Consider the following 27204-nt stretch of genomic DNA (forward strand, 5'->3'; position numbering starts at 1 on the left):
GTACAAAATTCCGTACTCCTCCGTCCACACAATTTTCGTAAATAGGGGTACAAAGTTTTTGCTTCACGTATTAATATAATATAGAAGATAACCTCGATATGTCTACGTATGTGCTGGTGTGCTCATATTCTTTCATTTCTTTGTGTATGTGTGTGTGTGTGTGTGTGTGTGTGTGTGTGTGTGTGGTGTATGTTTATAAGTATGTCTGTATATATGCCACTACATATATATTAAGTGTTGAGGAGAAATATTAAAGTATTTTACTATGTATTACATTTTCAGTCTCGACAAAATCAAATATGAAAAGCCAGCTGCGAATAAAATTTTGACATTATATTATCTTAAGGTGATGTATATTAACTGCTTTAATTCAATTAGGGGGTTGGCAAAAATTATATAAAATTGCATTCGCGATATAAGAGTGTTCTTAAATATTTTCGCGGTTTTTTAGTTCAAATTTTGAGGTTACATGTAAATAGTGGTAAAAATGGTAGCAGCGTAGTAGTATTAGCTCCCACGTGATAATACAATACTGAAGCAGTGACTGAACAAGAGCATAATAATCACTCGCATGTCACGGCACTCTAAGCTTATATGATAAATTGAACTCCTGATTCTCTGGTCAAAATACATTCAAAAACTCCTATCTATAGTGGAGGCTATGGAGTTGTGAAAATATTTTACATTTTTTGCACTGCTACTCCAAGGTCTAAGTGCTTAGAGGGATAATTAGCAAAAAACAAGGGTATAATTTAGAATAATTGACGGTCAATTACAGATAAACAGAAGTAGTATTACACCACGAAGATACTTTAACTTAAGAGTCATTCTATTTAATATTGCGTTTTATAAATTTAAAGTACATTTTTTTTTGCATTTGAAGAACACGAATCTTTTAAGAGATCAATATCCTGACCTTTGCATCGCAGTATATTTATGAAAATACAATGTACATACGGAAAAAAGGCTTTTATTTGTTAGGTAGTCGTAGTGATTGACATGCATCAAATAATTTTACACTCGGGCACGACTAAAAATTAATATTCCTAAATGCCGACTCAGGAAAAAAATTAGTTCCTTTATACGAATGTCTAATATATAATAAGATTCCGGTTGTGGTACAATATCTGCCTGTACTTAAGTTTAAATATATATATATATATATATATATATATATATATATATATATATATATATATATATATATTAAGCGGGCTTTATGTAGTAAAGCCTATAATAACATCAATAAAAACTTATAGTTTAGTTTTTTTTTTTTTGTAATTAATATTATTTTGACTTTCGTTAAGTGTGTGTATCAAATTATGGCGAAATAATTGTTTACATTACATTTCATTTCACTTCTAATTATTCATTGTCAAGCCAAAAATATAGTTAATGAATGAAATCACCTCTCATCGACGTCTCTCGTACAGTATATCGTTCAAGATTTGCTGTACAATTTTATTTATATAATATCATATGTAATATTCCATATTTATATTAAATATGCGCACATAAATATACGCTGTATTTACCTGAACTCTGAGTAAGTCTGTGTCTTCTTTGAAAGCAACATGTGGCTGTTTATTGTCATAATCGTGATACTGATATTTGTATCGGTGGAGCTGTACTTCCGTTTAGGGCGAGCGGGAAGAGTTATTAGAAAAATTCCTGGACCGAAAAGTTTTCCTCTCATTGGAAATCTTTGGAATTATGTTTTATCACCTGGTAAGTTAAATATTTTAAAGTAAAGTATTAAATTGTTCGATACAATTTAGAAATATTCCTTATTATTTAAATATTTATGAAGTTTTTGAAGAATCCCCCAGACCAAGGGATCCCCAGCATAGCCCGTTCCATAGCACGTTGAGCGACTTTAAACTTGTGGACTAGTCCCCTCGTAAGTGTCCACGTCATATTTACAAAAAAAAAAAAAAAAAAACGAAATGAAACATGATGAATTGTGATTTTGTATCACCTGTCACAGGAGGCAGAGATATTCCTCGGACGGGATCTCTCACTGCCGAGCGTCGTAAAAGCCATGCTCGACAGTGAGAGATCGTGGCAGGCGGCGGTAACCTTTTGCGAAGAGGTAGTGACGCAGAAGGAGACCGCGGAGCGGGCCAGGGAGAATGACGTCTCCGCTGACCCACTCCGGCGCAGACGTACGGGGGCAAGGAGGAGGCGGTTTGCCCACCTCCTCCCCCCGTCGTAATAGTGGGGTCGCCGGCCGATAGTAGGGGGACTTCGGCCGGCCGGGCGACACGGCCCCACACTTCTGAGGGGTGGCCTTTGTTGTGAGCGAGGCCACCCAACCATTGTGCCAGGGCCCGGAGGCTTTATCCGCCGGGGCGAGGTGGCGAATGCTAGCGCGACCCCATCTCGCCCCACCCAGGCGGACGACTGCTCACACGTGGTGGTTTTTAGTCAGTAGGAGTCTGACATAACCCTCTGGCGCCCCCGCGCTGGAGGGTATCCATGATGGATTTTCCCCACGTAAAAAAAAGGAGGCAGAGATATATGATATAAATTTATGTATGGATTATTTATACGTAAATTTATTAAAAAAATAGTTTTTATTACTCGATCATAGAGTTACACGTATTTAGATGACAAAAACGATAAAACTACAAGCTGTTGTTGCGTGAAAGATTGTTATTCTCTAGGCAAATATTACTAGGATTGGATTTGAGATTAAGAGGACCATGATTCCTACTTATATTGTTTTCTCTTTGACCGACCCGTTGGCGCAGTTTTCAGCGCCCTTGCTTTCTGCTCCAAGAGTTAAGAGTTCGATATCTGCACCTAGTTTGGGTGTAGTATATATATATATTTAAACTAGCTGACCCCGCAAACGTTTCTTTGCCATATATGTTATTAACCCGCTTAATCCCCCCCCCCTCTTTGGGTATATTTCAATAAAAAACACTACCAGTATTAGAATTAGAGTGTGACCAACATTATAAATAAATAAATAAAAAAATATCATTACATGTGAAACTCTACAATTATACTTAACGACACAGATAAAATTTTCTTATAATTGTTGTAAAATTACTATACCTAAGTATTTTTTAATGATTGAATATTTTATTTAAAATACTGAAAATATATTTTTCCTAAAGAAGGTACTGCTTAATACTAGGGTTGTACATCTTTGATAGTATCCGTTTAACTGGGAATACGCTAAGACTCTTAGCCTAAGTGTCTGCGCCACAATAAGGATGTATATTGAGTTTTATGTACGTGTTTGTTGATCAACTATTCTTTCTTTTTCTAGTTGTTTTAAGCTTTATAGATATTAGTTACTTAGTTTCTACTGTCACAATTAAGAATAAAACATAATTATTATTTATTTAGCTAAAAAAAGTTTGAACCTATTAGATATGAAATCTACGCATAAGTAGTATCTGTGAATTCATGAATTATAAATGCTGAAAATATTTAATACTCGTATTTCTAAATTTTATAGACGCATGTCTGAGAAATACGCCGTCAAACTCTAACAGTTCTTATTGTTGTTAATTACTTCTCTCTATAATAATATTGTAAAAAATAAAATATTTTATTTTTGTTTTTTTTTGTAATGGACAACCTCAAAACAACTTGACCCATTTAGAAAAAAAAAATCTATTAGATTAAAAAAAACCTTAGTCAACATTATTTCAGCATAACTTAGCCACCCGTTTCTTGTATTTCTTTCTGCAGTTGACTTTTTTACGAACTATGAGATATTTGGCTAACGAATTATTTACATTTGTTTCATACAATACATAATTACTAACATTTTTGGATCAATTTAAAACTGCATAGCTTAGCCTCAAGATTGTATGGAAACAGTTTGGATGACGAATCTGTGGTTTAATTTCTGCGATGTTACGGTAATTCTCAAAACACTTCCAGCGGTTGCCGGTATTATATTAATAGATTGTGTGGGTGTCAGTGGTCAAATCTACTCATATGTACCAACAAGGATGTGCTTATAATGTTTGCTGTTCCGTATGTCCTTCACCAATTATTTTTTATACTATAGCTGTGCTCGCGACTGCGTTCGTCTGTAATTTAACAAATAAGTTATTTTTCAGTTCGTAGAGTTATAGAATAAATATTTTTTAAAAATAAAAGTAACCTAAGTTACTCCTTATTATATCAGCTATCTGCCAGTGAAAGTCCCGTCAAAATAAGTCCAGCTGTTTCAGAGATTACCCGGAAAAATAGACAGACAGACAAAAGTTATGAAAACAATTATTTTGGTTTATGTATCGTGTATAGCATCCATATGCAATCAGTAAAAAGCGGTTCCATTTTATTTATTTATATAGATATACAGATTACCTTGACACGTGTCGTTCACATTGAAATAAAATATAATACGCAATATAACAAAAATATTGGCTATACGAGTATATTCGTTGTATAAATTATAAGAAGGTAATTTTGTTAACCTTTACACGTATGTTACAAACTTGTGTGATAATTACAATCTATAAAAAAGAAGGAGGAAACTCAATCCGATTGTATTTTTTTGTGTATGTTAATTTGATCGAGACCTGATAACGATTTTTTGAGTAATATTTGATAACGCGTATTTACTTGATTATGTTTTCGTGTAACTACGTTGTATTACATTTCGTGTGGTTACGGCAGTAAAGAATATAGCCACCCCCTCCCTCTCTTTCCGTGAGTGTCGTAAAAGGCGACTAAGGAATAACACATTCTCACTACCACCTAGGAACTTAAAAAGCCGACCGATGGCGGGATAGTCATCGAACTGCTGGCTTTGAAATACACAGGCGGAAGACGGGCAGCAGCGTCTTCGGTGCGACAAAGCCAGCCCTACGGTCAACAACCCGCCTGCCCAGCGTGGTGACTATGGGAAGAATACTTGAGCTCACTTTCTGGCGTGAACTTGTGGAGGCCTAGGTCCAGCAGTGGACTGCGATAGGCTGAAGTGATGATGATGATGATGATGATTACATGTCGATTTAATTGAAGCCGGTTTTTTTTCGTTTGTGAGGAAACCCAATTATTTCTTTTATTCTACACTAACACACATAAAAAAACAACACATATAAAAAGATTAAAAAAAATATACAATTAAAATAAAATTAGAATATCAAAGAAGTATTCCCACGATAACCGCTTATTTATATATATTTTTTAAATCATTGCCCTCAATTAGTAATAATTTTAATAAACATTAATGTCATTGTTTAAAAATTGTGCAATTTTTATTTGAATTATTTTTGAGGATCGATAAGTCCAAATATTATTTTTTAAATCAACATAAAAATTATTCAGTAATATTAGTAGTCATCATCAGGCATGGCAACATCATGCAGAAAAAGGTGGAAAAAAAGGTTATATTAATATATCACTGTGCTATTCTTAAATGCCATGCCATATCCAGTAGTTTTTAATTCACGTTTTGTCCGAAAAGTACGCACTTTTGATCACTGCTGCTTACACACACCAATTTAAGTTTATTTTTATGTAATGGCAGTAGTTGCTTTGCTTTACTGGAATGCGATTTGTTGATCTTGTTTAGTTTGAATTTATTATTGTGATTAATTTTTAAAATTATTTATTATGTTTCTGTAAATTGCGAAATGTGAAGACTCGAGTCTTGTTGTTTTGTGTTACTATTATTTGTTTATTATATTGAAGAATCAATTTTTATGCGTATCGATTTCTACCATTTGTGAATCTGTTATATTGTAATTATGATATTGTTACGTGTTAGGGTTCGAAGGATTTGGAGAGAAAAACCTGCTGACTCTTTTGAAGACTTTATTCACTAGCACTAGGTCCAACACAAAGCACTAGGTTCAAACACTAAGCACTAACGATGTCCTAAGTCGTAGCCAATGTCGTAGGTTTCGCTGGTACCACTCTTGATCACTAGTTTTCACTAACAAGTCGCCTCGAAGATCGCTCAAACTGTATGTGACAGTGTTTCCAGAACCGACAAAGCTTGCCCTCTGAGCGCAACAGTGAGAGCGGTCAGGCATTGCTCCTCCGTCCATCCGTTGGCAGTAGCAACAGTCTGGAATTGTTGACGATAAGCGTTCCACGGAGTAGTGCCGTCGTACGGAGGCACTTTCACTCTTGGTCCTTGTGCCACTCCGGTACTTCCACTAGACATCGCGACTCCAGTGGTTTCAAGGCGCACTACTTTCTTCTGTAGTTCAGTGAGACCGGTTTTCACATTTTCAACGTCCAATCCTAACCCGGTTACTCGTTCTTCCACTACGTCGACATCTTTTCGAAGCTTAGTCACCGCGTCACTAACATCTTTACAGCCCAAAGAGTTTTTTCTTGGAGCTCTTTTTGTTGCTCTTGAAATTCTTGCAAAGCACCACGAATTTCAGCCTTTTGTTGCTCTTGTGATTCTTGCAAAGCACCACGAATTTCAGCCTTTTTTGTTGCTCTTGTGATTCTTGCAAAGCACGAATTTCAGCCCTTTGTAGCTCCATTAATTTAATTAAATTTCCTAATTGAAGAGCCACTTGAGAGTCTGTAGAAGCTACGGTGTCGCTGGTGGGCGTGGTGAGGTGGGCGGATCCAGTGGGCGGGGATTGAGATAAAGTAGGCGGAGCCTGAGCCCGAGTGGGCGTGGCCTGAGTCCGAGTGTGCATGGCCTGGGCCCGAGTGGGTGGGGCCTGAGTCCGAGTGGGTGAGGCCTGGGGAGCGTGGCCAGTGGGCGGGGCATGATAGGCGGGGTCAGTGGGCGGGGCTTGGTCCACGGTGGGCGGAGCTTGGTCCCCAGTAGGTGTGGCCTCCGCAGCTCGTTGTGCCCTTGTCCTGACGCGCTTGAAGTCCTTGAAGTCTTCTCTCGGAGTCAATGGCATCTCCAAATCCCACTTCTAACACCAGTTATTACGTGTTAGGGTTCGAAGGATTTGGAGACAAAAACCTGCTGACTCTTTTCAAGACTTTATTCACTAGCACTAGGTCCAACACAAAGCACTAGGTTCAAACACTAAGCACTAACGATGTCCTAAGTCAAGGCCAATGTCGTAGGTTTCGCTGGTACGACTCTTGATCACTAGTTTTCACTAACAAGTCGCCTCGAAGATCGCTCAAACTGAACTGAACTCGCTCGCCTCCCTGCGGCTATTTATATCGGCCGAGACGAGGCCCAGACCATTCTGGAAAGTTCGCGCATGTACCCGGTTTTCGAGACTATACTTCTATATAGTTCCACAATAGTTCCTTTAACGCCATCTAGTATTGAGTAGAGAGTTTCATGATGTCGCTGTCTTTGTGTGGTTTCAATGGTTGCTGCTAGATGGCGCTAGTTTCTTTGTGTGTTCGTAAAAATATTATGAAGTATTTTGATTTACTTCTAAAACTATATTTTATATTTTTATAGTATTATCTGATGCAATCATAATTTGTATGAGTATACGCTTGACGAAGCGTTAGCGCAACGGTCACATCACGGGCTTGTAGCTGTTGCGCTGGCGGTTCCGGGTTCAAATTCCACACATGACATACATTTCTATTGGCAATTCAGATGTTTGCCGTGATCTGGGTGTTTGTGCAGTTCTTGTGGGTCTCCCCACCGTGCCTCGGAGAGCACTTTTAGCCGTTGGTCCCGGTTGTTATCATGTATACCTGATAGTAGACCAATCGTTACACATAGTAAGGAATATATCCGTAATGCTGGTGCATTGGAGCAGCGCGGTGGATTAAGCTCTAAACCATCTCCTACACGTGGAAAGAAGTCTATGCCCAGCAGTGGTATATTACAGGCTGAAGCGTTGGCGTTTAGCGTTATTAATAACATTTCAAAAGTCATTTCTTGTATCAAATATTTTAAGCTGACTGAGTTGCATGAGGTTATTGGTGCATTAAATTACGACCTCGTTTGACCTCGTGTGCGGTCTTTCGGCTTTATTGTGTAATCCTAACAAATTAACCCTGATGTTAATGTTATTAATAAAAATGGAAAACAACAAATGGCAAAATACGCCGCCTTAAGGCACACCAACAACGAGACCAACCTAACCAGTCCAATCGGAGAAATCATGTTTAGTTAGTTTTCGTGCACTGCTGATGTCCAAAGAGGTAATATCGAACCCAGTCTAAAACAGTAGGAGAAATGTTGACCGCTCAGAGAGTTCCAATAATGATGTCAAGATCAACTAAGTTTAAAGCAATGAGCAAGCAATGATTAGGTCAATCAAGACCATCGCGGTTAATTTAATTTTCCATTGCACCACGAATATTCTCTGTGTATTTTCCAGTAGTTGTGAGAGCGAAAAATAGATGCAGAAGGATAAAGAAGGTTATTTTGAGATAAATTATTTAAAGATAAAAAACGTACGTGCTTTAGACCACACGGCTGAAGTAAAACTTCTTTACCGATAGGCCTGCACTATGTCTTAGATATACGAAACGTAACTGGCTATGAGAGAAAGAGAGAAAGAAAATCTGTGCTCGCACCTCTCTTTCTTGCTCCGTTAGCCTCGCCCGATCACACTTTTCATAACACTCTCGTCACGCATTTACCAGCTTACTTCCCAAGAAGCAAGTGTCAAGCGTGCGAAAATTTTCTTCAAAAATATTTTTGTTCCAGAAAAGTTGTTTCTTCTCCAACGCTCTCTTCAAAAAGATTACGGAGACATTAATCAGATCCACATGATGAACATTCGAATGGTGAATATCAGCAACCCTACAGATATAGAGGTATATACTAATTTTAAACATTTAATACGCTTCAGCCTGTAATATCCCACTACTGGGCATATGCCTCTTTCCCCATGTAGGAGAAGGACAAATTTAATGAACATAAAGTATAAGTAAAATATAATGTAGCAAGCACTAACTTAACTGTATGTAAGAAAAAAAGTGAGTGTACCTTACTCTCCAAGTCAAGCGTGCGTAAAGAAGTTCCCATTGAATAATAATACATTCATTATTATAAAGTTGAAAATGTATTTTTAGAAGCTACTGTCAGGACCTCAAGGCAGTCATAAGGATCATCCCTACACTTACATTGCCTATTGGCTCGGTGAGGGACTACTACTTAGTAATGGTACGTTCGTTTGCTTATTATTATGACACAGGTAAAACACTTACTGATCTCTCAACAACGGTTTTTTAATATGGAAACGTTTTTATGATTTTTTCTGAGTTTATTCCTTAATAATCGATTTTCATAGAAGGCTCCCGATATGAACAAAATATGAGAAATAAAATCTACGAATGACGTCGTTACGTTTTTTTAACGCCATTTATCGAACCCAATAGAGTTCCGATAGATGGCGTTACGACGTTTTCTAATAACATCATAGATGGCGTTATTTGATTCGTTTATTTACCATTTGATATGGTATTAATCGCTTTCTTAGACTAGTAAGCCTTTTTTGTGCCAATTTAGACAGTCGATATGAAGGAGTAAACTCCACACACAAACTTTATTTTAATATTTATTTATTTATTTTCATGGAAACAACAACAGTACATAATAATTTTTTATAAATAGCATTTATTATATATTACGTATATGGTATTGGTACGCTACCCCTGGTACCACTATCACACCTTAGAACCCCATGGTTATGGAGATATCCATGGTTAAAGTTTTGAGGTTAGAAGAAGAATTTCGAAAGTTAGAGGAACGCTTGGCTCCGGCGCTACGGGAAGTGCAGCCCTTCCGCCCTTGCGTGCGAAAGCACGCTCACTCATGCTCCACGGCGGGCGAGGGCTGCCCTCCCTCCGCGCCTCCGCGGCACAAAAAAAACACTCTAGGGGTAGGACAGACCAAGACCACGTGGACAGTGGGGTGCTCCGATTCGGTTTTGGGTATTTTTCGAATTTTTAAACCTATATTCTAGCACGCAATGTTACTAATTTTATTAGAATATTATCTCTGACGCGTTATTTTGTTTAAAAGTGTCGATTTGTCACACAATGCAAACAGTACGAGCTCAAAGGTATTATAATAGCTTTAAATTCTTCTTCTAACCTCAAAACTTTAACCATGGATATCTCCATAACCATGGGGTTTTGAGGTGTGATAGTGTTACCTTCTATAGATTCCGCTACACCCTCCACCCTCCACACCCAAAAACCCCATAATTCGGTTTTTCTAATTCGGTTTTACTTAGTCTAGATCTTAGCCTTAAAAGTGTTTGTCATGGATCGAACCCGCAGCCTAGCGCAACAGTTACAAGCCAGTACGTAACTATTTAGTAATCTGGGCCAGTGATGTGACCGTTGCGCCAACGCGTCGATGATATAACACAATACGTATACGGTAAAATAATAATAAATTTTATTTTCCAGGACAAAAATGGTCGCAAAGAAGAAAAATGCTAACAAAAGCTTTCCATTTCAACATTCTAAAAAAGTTTTTCGTCACGTTTGCAGAACAAGCCGATGATTTTATTAAATGTGTACAGCAAGAGGTCGGGAAAAAACAAACTGACTTATTTCGGATTGTCAGTAATATGACCCTGAGCATCATGTGTGGTAAATCAAATAAAAAATACTCTTAATTTTTAGCCTACAAATTTTTAGTTTGTATTTATTAACATACTAATTACGTTTGCAGCAGTCAGAAGGTTGAAAAAAAAAACCGAAATATTATTATGTATGAATTGTATATTAATACAATAATAATCTTATAACTAACGACTGCTTTAAATGAAATGAGACTTAAGAGTGATAAAAATGTTACAATTAATAAATAAAATTAGAAATTAAAACAATGGGGCATTGAAAGGCTAATACGGGGAACTCGGCTAATGAGGGAAACTTGTGAGGTGGTCGCCTGGTCCATCAGTTTGGTACGTCAACACATTCGTGGGATTAGGGTTCCGTAACTGACTTAATAGAATTTTTTTACTTATTTATTTTACACTTTATTGTACACCAAACAAGAAATAAAATAAACAAGTAACTCTAACAAAAATTAATAAAAAAATTTACAAAAGGCCGTTATCGCGAAAAAGCAATCTTTTCCAGGCAACCTTAGGGCAAAGGAGATGATATACTGAAGGTGTAGGTGCACCGTTTCATGTTACAGAAAATAATATGAAACAATTCAATAATTGATCTCGATAGATTGTATTGTAGAAATGCGTAGTTTAATTCTAACTATCGAGTTCTAAACTTTTTTAATAACAGTTTTTAACCTGTCTGTCCAGTCTGTAACTCTAAAACTGTTATTTAATGTCTTCTAAGGCGAGTGATGTATGCACCCGTAACTGGCATGCATACCGGACTATGTACATGAACGTGATATTGTAATGTTTAGTATGTTATGCTGTTGGTGTGTCAGTAAATAAATAAATAAATAAATAAATAAAACCTACTTCCAGAAAAGAGGAAGTTCTCAATTCGATTGTATTGTTTATATATATGTTATTTCAGAACTTTTGACTGGGTGGATCGATTTCGATAAAAAAAAATTTAATCGAAAGGTGTGTGTGCGTGTCATTTTGGTCTCATTTAAATTTGTTTGAGATCTAACATCTACTTTTTGAGTTATATCTAATAATGCGTTTTTACTTGACTATTTTTTCGTCGACCTACGTTGTATTATACAGCATAATTTTTATTGGGTCGACCAATTTTGATGATTTTTAATTTAATCAAAAGCTGATATTTATCATGTCATCACATTTAAATTTCATGGAGACGTGATTACAGCTTTTTGCGTAATCTTTCATAACGCGTATTTACTTGACTATTTTTTCATCTACCTATGTTATATTACTTGTCGATGTAATTGGAGTCGGTTTTTTTCGTTTGCGAGCAAATTTATATTCTTAATTATAACGTAAACACGTTTTGTAGATGCCTCGAATATGTCAAATACAAAACTACACTTAGTTTTTTTATTTGCTTTTTATTTTTAGAATCCGCAATGGGATCGAGAAAAGAAGACACAGAATCGTTGAGGCACCAATACCTCACTTCATTGGAAGTCGTTGGAGATTGTTTCACAAAACGTTTGGGAAGGGGATGGTTACATTCAGAACATATTTATCAACTCACTTCATTAGCTCGAAAACAAAATATAGCAGTGAATAATTTACACTTCTTGACCAATAGCGTTATTAATAAAAGGAGAGTTGACTTAACTGAAAAGAAAATTGATACTTTTGAACATGATGACGACTATAAAAGTAACAAAAAGTTACCGATGTTAGATTTACTCCTTAAAAACGAAAAATTAGGAGTTCTAGATCATCAAGGCATCAGAGAAGAGGTTGACACGTTTATGTTCGCCGTGAGTTAATTAGACTATACATTGAATCAATTAATATTGAAGAAATGTGAATAAATAAGTTAATTATTATTAATTTTTTTAGAAGTTAAACTTTTGTCAGAATGTGGACATTGCTCTGGTGTAGTGTCAGGCACCGTGAGGGCGCTCACACACCGGTGATTGCGGATTTGATTCCCGATCGGGATGGATATTTGTATTTGTATAATTACTTTTTTCCGGTCTCGTTGTCTGTCCTTGTTGGTCTCCCCATCGTGCCTTGAAGAGCACGTTAAACCGTCTATCCCGTTTGCTATCATATACACGAGACAGCGATCGTCTCTCATATAAGTAATATATCCGCCAACCCGCAGGAGAGCAGCGTGATGGAATAAGCTATGACCTTTCTCCTACATGGAGAAAGAGGCCCATGAGAAAATGTATGTGTGTTAAAGTTGGACCGATGATCCACGTAAGATTGCCGGTGTAGGCTGGGTGAGGATTGAGGAAAATCGGGATATCTCCCATGTGAGCTCCTGGGGGGGATTGGGGATAGGGTCAGCAACGCGCTTGCGATGCTTCTGGTGTTGCAGGCATCTATAAGCTACGGTAATCGCTTACCATCACGTGAGCCGTACGCTTGTTTGCCGACCTAGTGACATTAAAAAAAAAGTCTAGCGTGAACTTGGGCAGGCCTATGTCCAGCAGTGGACTGCAATAGGCTAAACTGACCGATTGATTTATATAAATCACATCATCATCATATCGCAGTCCACTACTGGACATAGGCCTCCGTAAGTTCGATCCAAAAATGGCGTGAACTCATGTGTTTTGAGCATAGTCACCACGGTGATTATCCCGCCATCGGATGGCTTTTTAAGTTCCAAGGTGGAAGTAGAACTGTGTTATCCCTTAGTCACCTCTTACGACACCTACGGGAAGAGAGGGGGTGGCTATATTCTTTAATGCCGTAACCACACAGCATTTTGCTGACACAAATTTATATGAATAGTACTTTAATTGTTTTTAATATTTATAGGGCCATGATACAACAGCAATAGCTATGACTTTCATGTTAATGGCTTTAGCGAACGAACCTGAAATACAAGTGAGTACAATATTCTAAAAAAACAACTTCAATTTAACTTTCCTAGTCAACACTTATATTAAAAGGGACTTTGTTATGATTATTATTTTAATAAAACTATATTTATCGTATTTTATATACATGTTTTATCGTAGCTCAAACACTTTGCAGGATAAAGTCTATTCAGAAATTTGTGAAGTTTTAAATTATTCAAATCGATCTCCTACACAAGAAGATTTAAATCAAATGAAGTATTTAGAATGCTGCATCAAGGAATCGATGAGACTATACCCAAGCGCACCCGTCATAGCCAGGCATTTGCAAAAAGAAATAGTATTAGGTAAATAACAAAATAATTACGACAACCTGCAGAGTAGGAATGTTCCATATATTATATACCTATGTCGTATATCGAGTTTATATTAACAGATCATGCTTGATTTATCTTGAAACTACAACATTTTTCGTTTCATTTATACATTACGAAATTCAGTAAAACATAATGGAGGTATCAATATCGAAATGTAAGAAAATTTAAGAGCGATATAATATATGTCTATTACTAAGATCTGTATTTAGATTTATTGAAATCCCGAAAAGATTTTTTGTTGTAGGTACTTAGTTCGAGGAGATTTTTAAACTTAACTGGTATATTTATAAAAATGTGTTATTTAATAAAAAAAAAAAAAAAATACATTTTGGAGTCCTTAACTAATAAATCGACAGTTTCAAAACATTTTCAAAATCTGACCATATAATTGTGAATTTTCTGTCCCTGTTTATTTAGCCGACGAATTACTTTATATTGGCGTGTGGCAAGTTTAACATAATTTTGCTATTAGCAACAAAAAGCTGCGATCGTTTCAACCTACGGTATTGTAGTCTATATATAGATACATATAAAATATTATTAATGACCACAGACAATGTACGACTTCTCTTTTCAATGGTGAAAATATTAACAAAAAAAAAACTGTTTAATTTTGATAGAGATAAAATAAAGTGGTTTCATATAAATTCAAAGAAAAAATTTCTGGTGCGTATGATATGTTCTTCATTAACTTATATTTACACTCTTTTTATTATAGGTGGTTACACAATACCTGCAGACTCGACCATTAACATCTTAATCTACGATTTGCATCGTCGTCCCGATGTCTTCCCCGACCCGGAGCGCTTCATTCCTGAGAGATTTCTCCCAGAAAACTGTGCTAACAGACATCCATATGCTTACATTCCATTCAGCGCTGGATATAGAAACTGTATAGGTAGAGAGAGATCAATATGTAGTAGCTTGTTTTTCGCTTTTTAGTTTTATTTATTAGAAGCTGTAAGCTACGCAAACAAAATAATATGAAAAAGATCATTCTTAATAGCGATTATATTCGTATATATAATAAAATCCCAAAATGAATTTTAAATTGCCTGAAAATAAATTTTAAGTTTATATTAGAAGTATTTAATAGCTAATAGTCAAAGATCCGAACTAGATATAATATTCACCCATCTGGTTAATGGATAAAAAATATTCTATATCTACTTTAGTATGTTAAAAATAAATCGCGAAAGGTTTGGCTGAAGCATTCCGGCTCTTCAATAGGTAATTCATAATTGAAAAAAATAATTAAATATGGATAAATGAGTTGAATAAATAAATTGAATACCCACCCACAGTATGAAGCCGGTATAAAATGTAAACGTTGGGTTGTCTTTTATATTTCTGGCACAAGTAATAGATTGGCGGGTAAAAATAGAGGGTATTACCCAAAATGATTTCGACACTGGCACTTCAGCCCTCAGTTCCCAGTAGTCCCACTATTCCATATTATTAATAGTGCGGGACTATGTTCAACATAGACTGCGATAGGCTGAGTTGATGATGAATATTAAATTACTGATAAACTGAGGTAGGGCACAGCAGGAATTTCCTGTTCAAAATATGGAGCTACTGGGCTAGTACCACGCGACCTTACAGAAGATCACAGCAAAATAATACTGTTTTCAAGCAGTATTGTGTTTCCGTTGGTGAGTAAGGTGACCAGAGCTCATGGGGGGGTGGGGGGGCGGTTGGGGATCGGGTCGGCAACGCGGCAAACTTTACTTTAAAATAAGGCAATATTCTGTTCAAGATTGTGTTAGTGACAAATATGGCGGGGCTTAATGGCGCTGTATCTTATACAAGGCGTAATTAAATTTATAACGATTGACAGTCTTTTAAAAGAGTAAATGTTGAGTTGGTTGTCAGTTCTCTCACCGATTCACATCACAATCTACATTTGAATCGGCGGTAGCTTAATAATGAAATGTCAGTCGGGACATTGCATTTAAGTTATGCTGTCAAACATAGGCTATATAGAAAGAAATATACATTTTTGGAGGAGTGTGTGGAACTGGGTGTTGTGTCTGGCGGGCTACTGCCCCGTCGGTTGTTGTCGGGTTCTTGTATATATGTTAAATCTTCGGATACCTTTAATATCGCGACGTAGTATACGTCAGTTTTCCTTAGTTTGTATGTCGCGATATAGATGCCGACACAAATTTATTAAAATTATTTTCATATGTTTGTAGGTCAGAAGTTCGCGATGTTGGAGATGAAGACAATTATGAGCAAGCTGTTGAGGAGGTTCCGCGTAGAACCTGTCACCAGGCCTGTAGACGTCGTCTTTAAAACCGATATCGTATTGCGTACAGCCCATCCGATTTACGTTAAGTTTTGTGAAAGACAGTAATTTCAAATGATTTTTTTTTTGTATTCAAATATTTCGATGTATCGTTTTTATTTATTGTAATTCAAAATTTACGATATACAGAACAGTTTGATAAAAGATGATGAAATTCGATCTTGTTGTCGAGTTAATTTGTAATCAATGGAATCGGTCTTCATCAACATGCAAATGCTGTATATTGAGGTCAAAGGCAGTCACGTTATTTATATAAATATTTGCTCCATGCTACGACTAAGTCGTTCCTCTAAGCCAAAAAGTTTGTACATTACGGTTATGAACAAATTAACTTTAAAGGTATTTTATAACAATGATGTATTTCAAAAAAAAATATTGAGGTTTCGTTCCTTGTGCCTTAAACGGAACACAAAACAAAGAAAATTAGTTTTATTTATATATATTTTTTTTCATTTTTTTAATTAAAACAAAATCAATAACCACTGAACCATGATAAGGACAATTATTTAAAATCACCGTGCTTATGCTGGTTACTATTTAACGACACATACACAGTAGAAAATATCCTACTCGAAATCTGGAGCAGCCTGACTGAGGAAGTACCTTGACCTTAGAGAAGATCACAGCTAAATAAGTTTTTAAGCAGTATTGTATTCCTATGGTGGAGGGGATTCGGGGTACGGTTGGCAAGGCGCTTGCAATTCTTGTAGCGTTGGAGGCGTCTATAAGCTATAATCACTTACCATCAGGTGAGCCGTACCTGCGGTTTTTTGCCGAACTAGTTGTATAAATAAAAATTATTTATAATATTCCTATAATAGATAAATAAATAAAAAATAAATAAACAGTTTTTTATGTAAAAAGTATATTTTTCTATTTTTTCTATATTTACAATGGTATACTAAAAATCAAGTAATCGACATTACTCTTTATAGATAATTGATGCCCTACTACATCATAAAAAGTTAATTATATTCACATGGAATCAGGGAAATACCAGCCGTGGAAGCAGTTGGGAACTTGTGATGGGGTTGTGAAGTCAGCTCGGGATATCTCTTGTAGATCTCGAGCATTTAATATCACAAGTGACACTGCATTGTCTTTATCACTCCATAATATTGCACTTAGCAATACACCGTCATCTTCATCCTACGTAAATATATTTATTTCATTATTATATTATTATATATGATACTTGACTAGAATTATCTAGTGAGTAGTCTTAGTATCAATTTCATGAATTGATATTTTGAAAACCAAAATTATCTATTATTAATAAGAATCAATAAGAAATATTAAGAATATTTCAAAATATACCAAAATAAAACCACTTATAGTATTCACAAACAAAGTTGACAAAGTAAAGAAAAATTATTTTAATTATTTCATATAAATTTACCTTAGAATCAGGAGTGGGAACGAAAATAGGCTCGCTAGGGTTTCCATCAGGTTCGCGCCAAGTCTTCAAATCGCCTGTTAGTATATCTACTTTGATTATCTAAAAGTAGATAAAAAAATAATCCTCTGTATAAACAATAATTAAAGGAATTGTAAATGGGAGAAAAAGTAAAAGAATTTTGAGAGACAGATAATCTAAAAACTAATGCCGTATCAAAAGATTACTATGATCAAAACATACCAATGTTTCTTTCTTCTTCTATAAAGAACTTACCGAGCGTGCGTATTCCGAACCGATTCCGGCTCCTATTCCGTAAAAATACCTGTACGGTTTTCCTAAAACGTCAAAAAAATATTGAATTATTATTTACTGTTTCTAAAATTATAATATCGTTTTTTTTTTGGTTTTTTTCGATATCCGTCGCATCCTTTTAACTTGCTTTAAAGAATATAATGCAGCCTCAATAAACGGATTTTTTTTATAAAAAAACATTTATGAAAATAGAAACATTATTATTTTAAGCAAACATAATAAAGTCTTCAGCTGTAAATAAAATCAATAAGAAAAGTAAACATGAAAGAAAGAATATTGTCACAAACCAAATCACTACATAGTATAAAAGATCATTAAAAGTACGCAACGGATTTTGATACGATTTTTTTTAATAGATAGAGTGATTCAAGAGGAAGGTTTGCACACAAACAAATTTTAACACTTGTTTCTAATGTGATGTCGTAAATAATGCATTGTGCATTTAATATAGATCAATATGGCCTTTCACAGCATGTAATTTAAATGAATATTTTCGAAGATATTACAGATTTTAAATATAGGGACATAGCGGTTGCGGCGGTACCCACCGGCCGGGGAGCCGGAGTTTCGAAATTGTATATTCGTACTTTAGTCGGATTTAGGTCAATTTTTAAACTGTATTTATAGTAAGTACATTACGTTGGATAGGATTAGACTAAAATCGTTATTTATCAATTCAAGAGTAACCTCGAAAGAAAACATGTTTGTATTGTCTAATGACAATAAAGCTGTGAACGTTGTACATTAAGTATCAGCATTTCACCCGTGCGAAGCCAGGTAGTTGTTAGTAAATTGTATAAGAATATTAAAAACGTTAATTTAGTACCATTATACAAATCATAATTTATCCGAGGCGCTTCAATGCCTATATCCGCCAGTAACAGAGCATCAATTTTTGTATGTGACGGTGCATCGAGAGGGATTTCATATCTCTTAGGACGGCACTGATTCCATTGCTTATAGTCGGGATATCTTTCCTTATTCTATAAAAGAAATAAAAAATATTTATTTATTATATCCTAAGCATACTGATACGCTAGTCAATTTCAAGGCCAATTTGATCGATGAGTTGAATAAATAAATTTAATAGTATTTTAAACATTTTGAATATCATATCAAAAATTGACCGCTCCAGCGGGGTTCGAACCCGCGTCTCCGACGTACCGTGTACCGGCGCTCTAGCCAATTAAGCTATGGAACGATGCACCCGCTCGAGCGAAATTTTCGATATGATAATTTTTAATTTCGGTTTAAGCGAATTAAAAGTAAGAGTATTTTATTGTTATAAGTTTTTTTTTGTTGCGAGTATATATGTTAGTATGTAAATACGATTTTTATTTTTTGACATAGGGTTTTGTATTTTATACACAACAGAAATTATTTAAAATTTCAATGACACAATGGAGCAGCGCGGTGGATTAACTTCTGATCCTTCTCCTACATGTGGAAAGAGGCCTATGCCCAGCAGTTGAATATTACAGGCTGAAGCGAGTATTCCTTTAAGGTGTCGATTTTTGAGAATTATGCAGTACATATATAATTACTAAATTTTAGTTATATTTGGTTATTTTTTTTTTTTTTTATAAATGTAATTTATGATTTTTTAAATGAGTTTTATTATTAACTAGCTGCCCGGACAGACTTCGTTCTGTCTAAACTTAATGGTAAAAGTTACTATTTTTTTTTAAAGTCTTAAAACCTTGCGTGAGCCTTAAGGAACATACAAAAAAATAAAATAGCCGAATTGGTTGAGCCATTCTCGAGTTATACGCTTAGCAACATTCATTTTTATTTATATCTATATATTAATAGGAAATTTACTTTTGAATTTCGATGTTCAATAATTTTAAACATATTTGCTTTAGTGACATTTATATATTGAAGAATGTTGTGCACTGTGTAATGGGATACATTTAGATAATATTTTAATAAATATTCAATACAATGTGTTATATATTCTATGGATGTACCTATAAAATAAATAAATAAGTAAAGATATGTACCTTTATAGCATCTACGTACATAGCGTCAATGATCTTTGCATCTTTGTAAGCACACACATCTATGATGAGTTTCCCACTAATTTCGTATGAATTCACAACGTGCATGAAGAAAAACGTGTCTGTACGGTAACGCTTCTCCTCACCCGTTCGGCGATTGACCAGCAGGATTTGAGTCTGAAATTGAAATACAATGTATGGTAAAACGGTTGGATAATAATATTAAAGATAATGGTAACACCTGACCATGTGAAATATATACACGAAAACGATAGATGGTCGAATAGAAAAACCTCCTCCTTGTTTGAAGTCGGTCAATTAGTTTAAAATGTTCAAATCGATTTACGTTTACTACTATTGCTTTGCTTTTATCGCAGCGTCAATTTTACGGCCCATAAACTTTCGCAAATCAAATACTTTTCAACTAAAATAGCTTTAAGTTATCGTTTCCAAGAACGAGTCGAACGAATTTTACATATTTATGATATTAGTGTTGTTATTCCAATTATTCAATGTTATGGCAATGACTTAGGGAATAAATAAATAACAATAATAATGTATACAAATAAATAAAATTGGAGTGTCTGTTTGTAATATTAAAAAAAAAACCGCTTTTTACTAAATGCATATAGATACACGGCACATATACAAAAATAATTCATTTTTGTCTGCCTGTCTGTTTGTTCCAGCTAATCTCTGAAACCGCTGGACCGATTTTGACGGATCTTTCACTGGCAGATAGCTGATGTAATAAGAGTAACTTAGGCTACCTTTATTTTACTTTTTTTTTTTTTGCAGGTCTGTGAACTGAACTATATTTTTTTTATTCCACGCATACGAAGTCAGTGGCACAGCTAGTAATAATTCTCAAAACTCGTGGTCGTCTGTTCCTAAGATAAGCAATTTAATGCATGTATTATCAACAATCAAGTAAGTAACAATCGAATTGCTTGGCAGCATTTATTTGATAAATATCCATGTCTTGGGGAAAATAAAGCCCACAACTGTTGGAGCAGAAAGCATAGTCATTGAAAACTGCGATATCAAGCGAACGAAAAACACGATAATACTTGATTGCAACATAGTAATACAAAATTATTTGCAATGTAATATTTCCAGAACGTACCTCATATTCAGGATACCAAGCCAAGGTAGACGAAAATGGTTTATTAATTACAATATTCCTTACTATATTTAGAGTGGAAAGAGCGAAGGGCTGCTCAATTATCACGAAGTAATTTTCTGTAATACCTGTTAAACAAATATATAAATAATAAAATATATATTTATATAAATAATGCAAAATGTAATTCTTAAGTGTTTCAATAATGTACACGATTGTTACATATTTAAAAATAACGTAAGTTATTGTATAACAAACTGTTCCATCATCATCATCATCATCATTTCAGCCTATCACAGTCCACTGCTGGACACAGGCCTCCACAAGTTCGTGCCAAAAATGGCGTAAACTCATGTGCTTTGCCTATAGTCACCACGCTGGGCAGGCGGGTTGGTGACCGCAGGGCTGGCTTTGTCGCATCGAAGACGCTGCTGCCTATCTTCGGCCTGTGTATTTCAAAACCAGAAGTTTGATGGTTATCCCGCCATCAGTCGGCTTTTCAAGTTCAAGGTGATAGTGAAACTGTGTTATCCCTTAGTCGCCTCTTACGACACCCACGGAAAGAGAGGGGGTGGCTATATTCTTTACTACCGTAGCCACACAGTAAACAAACCGTTAGTAAGATAGATAAGTAAATGATTGTTTGTAATAACACATCTTTGAATTTAATAATGTAGTTTAAATACATTTTTTTAAGTAGTTTAAAAAAGTAGTAGTTGTAGCTTAAAAAATAGTTTTTTAAACTTAGCAAGATGGAGTAGTTAAAATATAATTCATTATTTTATTACCAAACGAGTGCATGTAAGTGGGGGAGAAATGCCACCGTGGTTCTACAGCAGTCACAACTTCAGCAGCGTCGAACATATCTCCTGAAAATAACAGAAAGGTACATAGAGACAAAAAAAAAAAAAACTGGAGAGTCTCAACACGATATCAATCTGTGTATTATTTGACGTAGATGTTTATTGAATAGGTATTTTGTCGAAAGTTTGAGTCTATAACATTGATAAGGATTGTGTATTAATAAATTCAATAAAATAATTAAACGTTTTTGTTCGTAATTGCCATCAATTCTCTGTTAAGTATGCATACGGTTACCTTTCAGCCTATAATATCCCACTACTGGGAATCGGCCTCTTTCTCCTTGTAGGAGAAGGATCAGAGCGGAGAAAGATCATGCGGGTTAGCGGATACATTCCCTACTATGAGTAACGATTGCTACCAGGTGTACATAATAACAACCCGGACCGACGGACTAACGTGCTCTCCGAGGCACGGTGGGAGAGCCACAAGGACTGCACAAACACCCTGACCACGGCAAACATCTGTATGACCGATATAAATGTTTGTCATGTGCGGGGATCGAACCCGCAACCGCCAGTGCAACAGCTACAAACCAGTGCTGTGACTGTTGCGCCAACGCGTCGTCAAGTATGCATAACTAAGGATTAAAATTTGGGAATCAAATAATGAGTACATTGGACCCATAAAGCCAGGTAACACTGAATATAAGAACGGTCCTCGTGTAGTGGAGTAAGTAGTCGCCTTATAACCTGCGGTCGCTGATATCGGTTCCCGTTTGCGACAGATATTTATATTTGTATAAATATTTGTAGGCGTATGTTCTTGTGAGTGAGAGTGTCTCGGAGACACGTTTCCGGTTTTTATCACAAATAGGGATCGTAAAGTGATATTTAAATATATTTATAATAATTCAATTATATTTAAAACCTGATTTAGATTTCTGTTCTAATCAGCCTGCAATATTCTGGGCACATGTCTCTTTTCATAAATAGTAGCATTTTACCTTTCGGTAAGTATTGTGATATTTAAAATATTTTTTACCTTTTACGGTGTAAGGGAACCGTACAATTACGTGTTTTAAACGTCCTCTAACCAATTGCACACCAATGTTATACATATCACCTAAAAATAAAATAAAAACAATTATAAAGTTCGTTGAAAATATTTACTGACCATTGTGATAAAATGTATTCAAACAAATTTATGAAAAAAGTTGGAACGAAGTTTAACGGCTATAAAAGTTATTTCTTTTTATTTCTTTTACTTTGTCTCTTTGTACGCTTAAAATTATTTTAAAAGAAGTTTCTTGTTGAGGTAATTTCTTTTGATGTTAATTAATTTATTTATTTTAATTAACAAACAATATTAAACTTTTATTTATGTTCTTAATTTAGAATTCTTTTATTATACCGCAAAAATGTCATGTACTTCGTACCGGACTCCAGAACCTTATAAATATTTAATTTTTTACCAAAACATATAGATTACCAATTTGTTGTTAGTACGATAGCAGTCGTTCATAAGTTAAAGTTAACTAAAAATTAGTGCTTGAAAACTAGTTCAATCTAGTTGTTCATATCTAGTTAGGATCTTCATCTATCTATCATTACTGCTAACCTGAAAGTGTACTTCTACCAGAGTAGTTAATGCTTACATATTTAAAATCTAGCTATCTTTTAGTTTTGTTTATTACCGTTTGGCATGATGTGAGGATGGGCGGTGTGGATAACGACTAATTTGTTTATTAATGATTTCCTTTCCAACGTCTCGAGAGATTCTGGATCTATTCTAAAAATTTTAAGAGTTATAAGTTAAGCTTTGATCACTACTACTATGATTAAATTATAAAATAGGTAAGTGCCTTATTCACGATTGCTATAGAGGTCTCAAAAACAACAAGAAGTATGGCAAATATTGCGTTTGTAAAAATTAGTTCTACTTTTGGATGAAATTTGCCTTATCAAAGAAATATAGAAATATAGAACAATATAGCTCCCACCGTGACTGGAGTTAACTCCTGAAGAATAATTACACATCATCATCATCATTTCAGCCTATCACAGTTCACTATTGGACATAGGCCTCCACAAGTTCACGCCAAAAATGGCGTGAACTCATGTGTTTTGCCCATAGTCACCACGCTGGGCAGGCGGGTTGGTGACCGCAGGGCTGGCTTTGTCGCACCGAAGACGCTGCTACCCGTCATCGGCCTGTGTATTTCAAAGCCAGCAGTTGGATGGTTATCCCGCCATCAGTCGGCTTTATAAGTTCCAAGGTGGTAGTGGAACTGTGTTATCCTTTAGTCGCCTCTTACGACACCCACGAGAAGAGAGGGGGTGGCTATATTCTTTACTACCGTAGCCACACAGCAAAGAATAATTACAGTGACATTTTAATAAATTTTTCTCTTTGTCGCAAAAGACGTTGCGTGGTTGAACATCAATCTCTGAGTGTCACTGAGTAACATTTCACTCCCCATATTTTTTCATATCCTGGACATTTTATCGTTTCTGAAGGAGTAAACTTCAATCAATTTTGTCAGTTCTTTATTCATTAAACCAGATCTTACTTGAAGACTGTCGGTACTTCAGTCATGGCATACACTTGATCACCAAACGGATACACAGACACGCCGGCGTTGTCTGTGATAAACGACATTGGGTCGAAGATTGACGATATTCTAAAAAGGAAAACTTGTGTTAGTTAATACCATCACACTAAAACAATAAAATGACGCTACACACTGGTCTATTTTATTTAAAAAAAAATAGCTGGCTTGCGAACTGTCAAATATATGTAATTTTGATAATTTTTACGTTTTCTGAAATTTTGCAGTTTTACATCAACAAAATTTTAAATAAAACATTGTCCGTACCAAAATTTAAAAATTATTTTTACTGACAATAAAAATACTTTCAAATACTGTCAGTCTTTGTCACACAAATCAAATGCATAGTTTTCGATTTTATAAAGGACATACAGACAAACATTTTTTTTATATATATAGATTACTTTTCGCAAATATGAATCTAAAAGTTGTAGTTTATTAGTTGAGCAAAATGAGGTCCTAATGGCCTATTCTACCTCCCGCTTTTAAGTCAATTTGTAACTTATGTGCAAGATATACTTAGCCATAGCTGGTGTAACCGGGCGTAAGTGTTTTATGATATAGAATCAGCCATACTCAGCATTTTTTATAGGAGCCACAAACACGTTTCACTCAGAGTGTCGCGGGCCGCACGCAAAAATTATTTAGGTTTTAATTAAAACGTAATTCCAAGTTAACAATGTTAATAATTATTAACGAAAAAATAACTTTTATCAAAGATATATATGTACAAGCGGCCCGTGGTTCGCAGGATGAGTATAGCGGATATAGATGAACTAACTATTAGTCATTAGTTACTTTACCTGTCAAAGATAGTATGACATGGGTCTGGAACAGATGTTGTTCCGAACTCAGTTATGACTATACGATTCGCTTTTTTGTTTTTCTTCAAAGTTTCAGTGTTCAGGAAGCGACATTGGTAAGTCACTATACCGTTCTTGATGGCGAATCTATAAAGTTTAAATTGTTTAATAATTATTATATAATTTTATTGTTATTAAAAATGATATTAAATTAATTCAATAATTTATCTTATGGAACGAAATACGTATTACAAAAATTAAAACAATTTCATGCAGAACCTACACATAATTTGTAATATGAAATGAAATAAAAGTTATTTGCCTACCTGTGTAACAGGGCTGATCCATCGAATACATGAGAATATTCGGTTGAGCCAATTTTTATTGTCCCCGGTCCGTTTCTGATTAAGGTGCCGCTTAGCCAAGATGGAACGGTCCCTAAATTTTAACAAAAAATGTAAAAGTTAAAATTCTTGGTAATTACCTACTACCAGAGCTGACTTTAGAATTAAAAGAAGGATATAAATTGAGGTAAGTGTTTTATAGCTGATATTTGAAGCCACAATACGTACCTATATGTTTGAAAATATATGATGTTTTTAAATTTTATTGACTCCTACTGGTTAAAAATGGAAGAAGGTATTTTTGAGTAATCTGAACTATAATTTATAGTCTACTTCAAGTCTATAATTCACAAAATCTTAAAGATAAAACCGACTTCATTTACATCGACATACAACGTACAAGTAGAAGAAAAAAATTAACAAAAGCACTAGTCACCACTACCATTTTCGAATATTCCCCTCGATTTCTCTAGGATAGCATCATCAAATCACCACCCTTAGCATATCTCCTTTCAAACAAAAAAGAATTATCAAAATCGGTTCACGTAGGTATACACACATAAAAATATATATAAAGTCGAATTGACTAACCTCCTCCTTTTTTGAGTCGGTTAAAAAAGTAACATAACTACACCCGCTTTGAAATTTATGCCTACGGCTTAACCATGACTAATAATGCGATGTATTTTAGTGTCATATCGTGACTACGTTTTCAGACTCAAAAAGAGTTATTCTAATAAAAACTTGAATGACTTTAAAAAATAAGTACACGGACCGGATACATACATACACGGAACTATTTATGGTCCAACCAATTTTACCCTTAAGCTAGTTGTATTTTTGTAAAAAACTAAAAAGAATGATAGAATTAAAAAAAATATATTTAAATAAAATAGAATAAAATATACCAGTAATTTTTCCCTCCAAAGGTTTCTCGACCTCCGTTTCACAGCATCGAAGCCAAGTGGTCATGTCATAGTCGTAAAGTTTCTTCGGAGTCTCAGCCATTATTAAAGGTTATTTTTCTTGATAAACAAAAAATATCCTAAAAAAAGTAGGAAAGTAGCACAGAGGTTTCACCTCTTAGCTTAAAATAGATTTTTATTTTAAAATATTTCCACTTTTTGTTAATATTTCATGTTGTAATTTGCGAAGATACTGATTGAATTGACTTGGGTAAAATTATTATATGAGAATTTACGAAAACGAATTTACTGATAACATTATGATTAAATTTGAAACGTATTTGATCCTGAGATTTTCGTATTAATAAAATTAAGATATGCATAAAGGATTAAAAGATAATATTTAATAGAGATTAGAAGTTAAAAATATCACAGCCGAAAGACAAAGTATACGCGATAAAAGTCGAAGGTATTTTAGCGTCTTTTCCAGTTTTAAATATGATTCTTGTATAAAACTTTTAACCAAATTACTCTGTTTTAGTTATTTGGAGACAAAGTCACAACAGACAAACAGTAACATTACATTAGTTTGATTTCATTGTTATCGCTACGCTACGCTTCAGCCTGTGATATCCCACAGCTGGGCATAGGCCAGCTTCGGCTAACAACACACATCGTAAACAACTGAACTAAGACCGATGGCTTAATATTTTTCTGAGGCACGGTGGGGAGACCCACAAGGACTGCACAAACACTCAGACCACGGAAAACATCAGTATGACCAATAAAAATGTTTGTCATGGGCGGGAATCGAACCCGCAATCGCCAGCGCAACAGCCACAAACCAGTGATGTGACCGTTGCGCCAACCATATCAATGATATCGACAAAATAAAAAATCACTACCAATTTTTTC

At 35.0% G+C, this 27204-nt stretch overlaps 2 protein-coding genes across 2 annotated transcripts; one reads left to right on the forward strand and one right to left on the reverse strand.

Moving 5' to 3' along the window:
• The first annotated feature begins 1564 nt into the window (after window positions 1-1564).
• LOC123656067 (cytochrome P450 4C1-like) lies at window positions 1565-16150 on the forward strand. Its single transcript, XM_045591790.1, has 9 exons — window positions 1565-1728; window positions 8585-8694; window positions 8953-9043; window positions 10297-10482; window positions 11874-12247; window positions 13263-13331; window positions 13482-13650; window positions 14399-14578; window positions 15879-16150. Exons 1-9 carry the CDS (start codon window positions 1575-1577, stop codon window positions 16037-16039), a joined length of 1494 nt encoding a protein of 497 aa, XP_045447746.1. The 5' UTR covers window positions 1565-1574; the 3' UTR covers window positions 16040-16150.
• Window positions 16151-16844: 694 nt separating this feature from the next.
• Window positions 16845-26392, reverse strand: LOC123655936 (carotenoid isomerooxygenase-like). Its single transcript, XM_045591675.1, has 13 exons — window positions 26293-26392; window positions 25367-25478; window positions 25041-25187; window positions 24199-24309; window positions 23323-23417; window positions 22671-22751; window positions 21614-21694; window positions 20829-20953; window positions 19706-19879; window positions 18529-18685; window positions 17664-17725; window positions 17391-17489; window positions 16845-17140 (listed from the first exon to the last, which is right to left on the reverse strand). The coding sequence occupies exons 1-13, from the start codon at window positions 26390-26392 to the stop codon at window positions 16967-16969; spliced, it is 1518 nt and encodes a 505-aa protein (XP_045447631.1). The 3' UTR covers window positions 16845-16966.
• Window positions 26393-27204: the final 812 nt, after the last annotated feature.

The sequence above is a fragment of the Melitaea cinxia genome, chromosome 8 (assembly GCF_905220565.1).
Source record: "Melitaea cinxia chromosome 8, ilMelCinx1.1, whole genome shotgun sequence".
NCBI lineage: Eukaryota > Metazoa > Arthropoda > Insecta > Lepidoptera > Nymphalidae > Melitaea > Melitaea cinxia.

Excerpts from the sequence above, each read along its gene's own strand:
- LOC123656067 (XM_045591790.1), top strand. The coding sequence starts at position 1,575 with ATGTGGCTGTTTATTGTCATAATCGTGATACTGATATTTGTATCGGTG. Across the intron at positions 12,248-13,262 it reads TTGACACGTTTATGTTCGCC|GGCCATGATACAACAGCAAT; the intron begins GTGAGTTAATTA and ends TAATATTTATAG. Across the intron at positions 13,332-13,481 it reads CGAACGAACCTGAAATACAA|GATAAAGTCTATTCAGAAAT; the intron begins GTGAGTACAATA and ends AACACTTTGCAG.
- LOC123655936 (XM_045591675.1), bottom strand. The coding sequence starts at position 26,392 with ATGGCTGAGACTCCGAAGAAACTTTACGACTATGACATGACCACTTGG. Across the intron at positions 22,752-23,322 it reads TCCTCACATCATGCCAAACG|GTGATATGTATAACATTGGT; the intron begins GTAATAAACAAA and ends TTTTATTTTTAG. Across the intron at positions 18,686-19,705 it reads TGTACGTAGATGCTATAAAG|AATAAGGAAAGATATCCCGA; the intron begins GTACATATCTTT and ends TTTCTTTTATAG.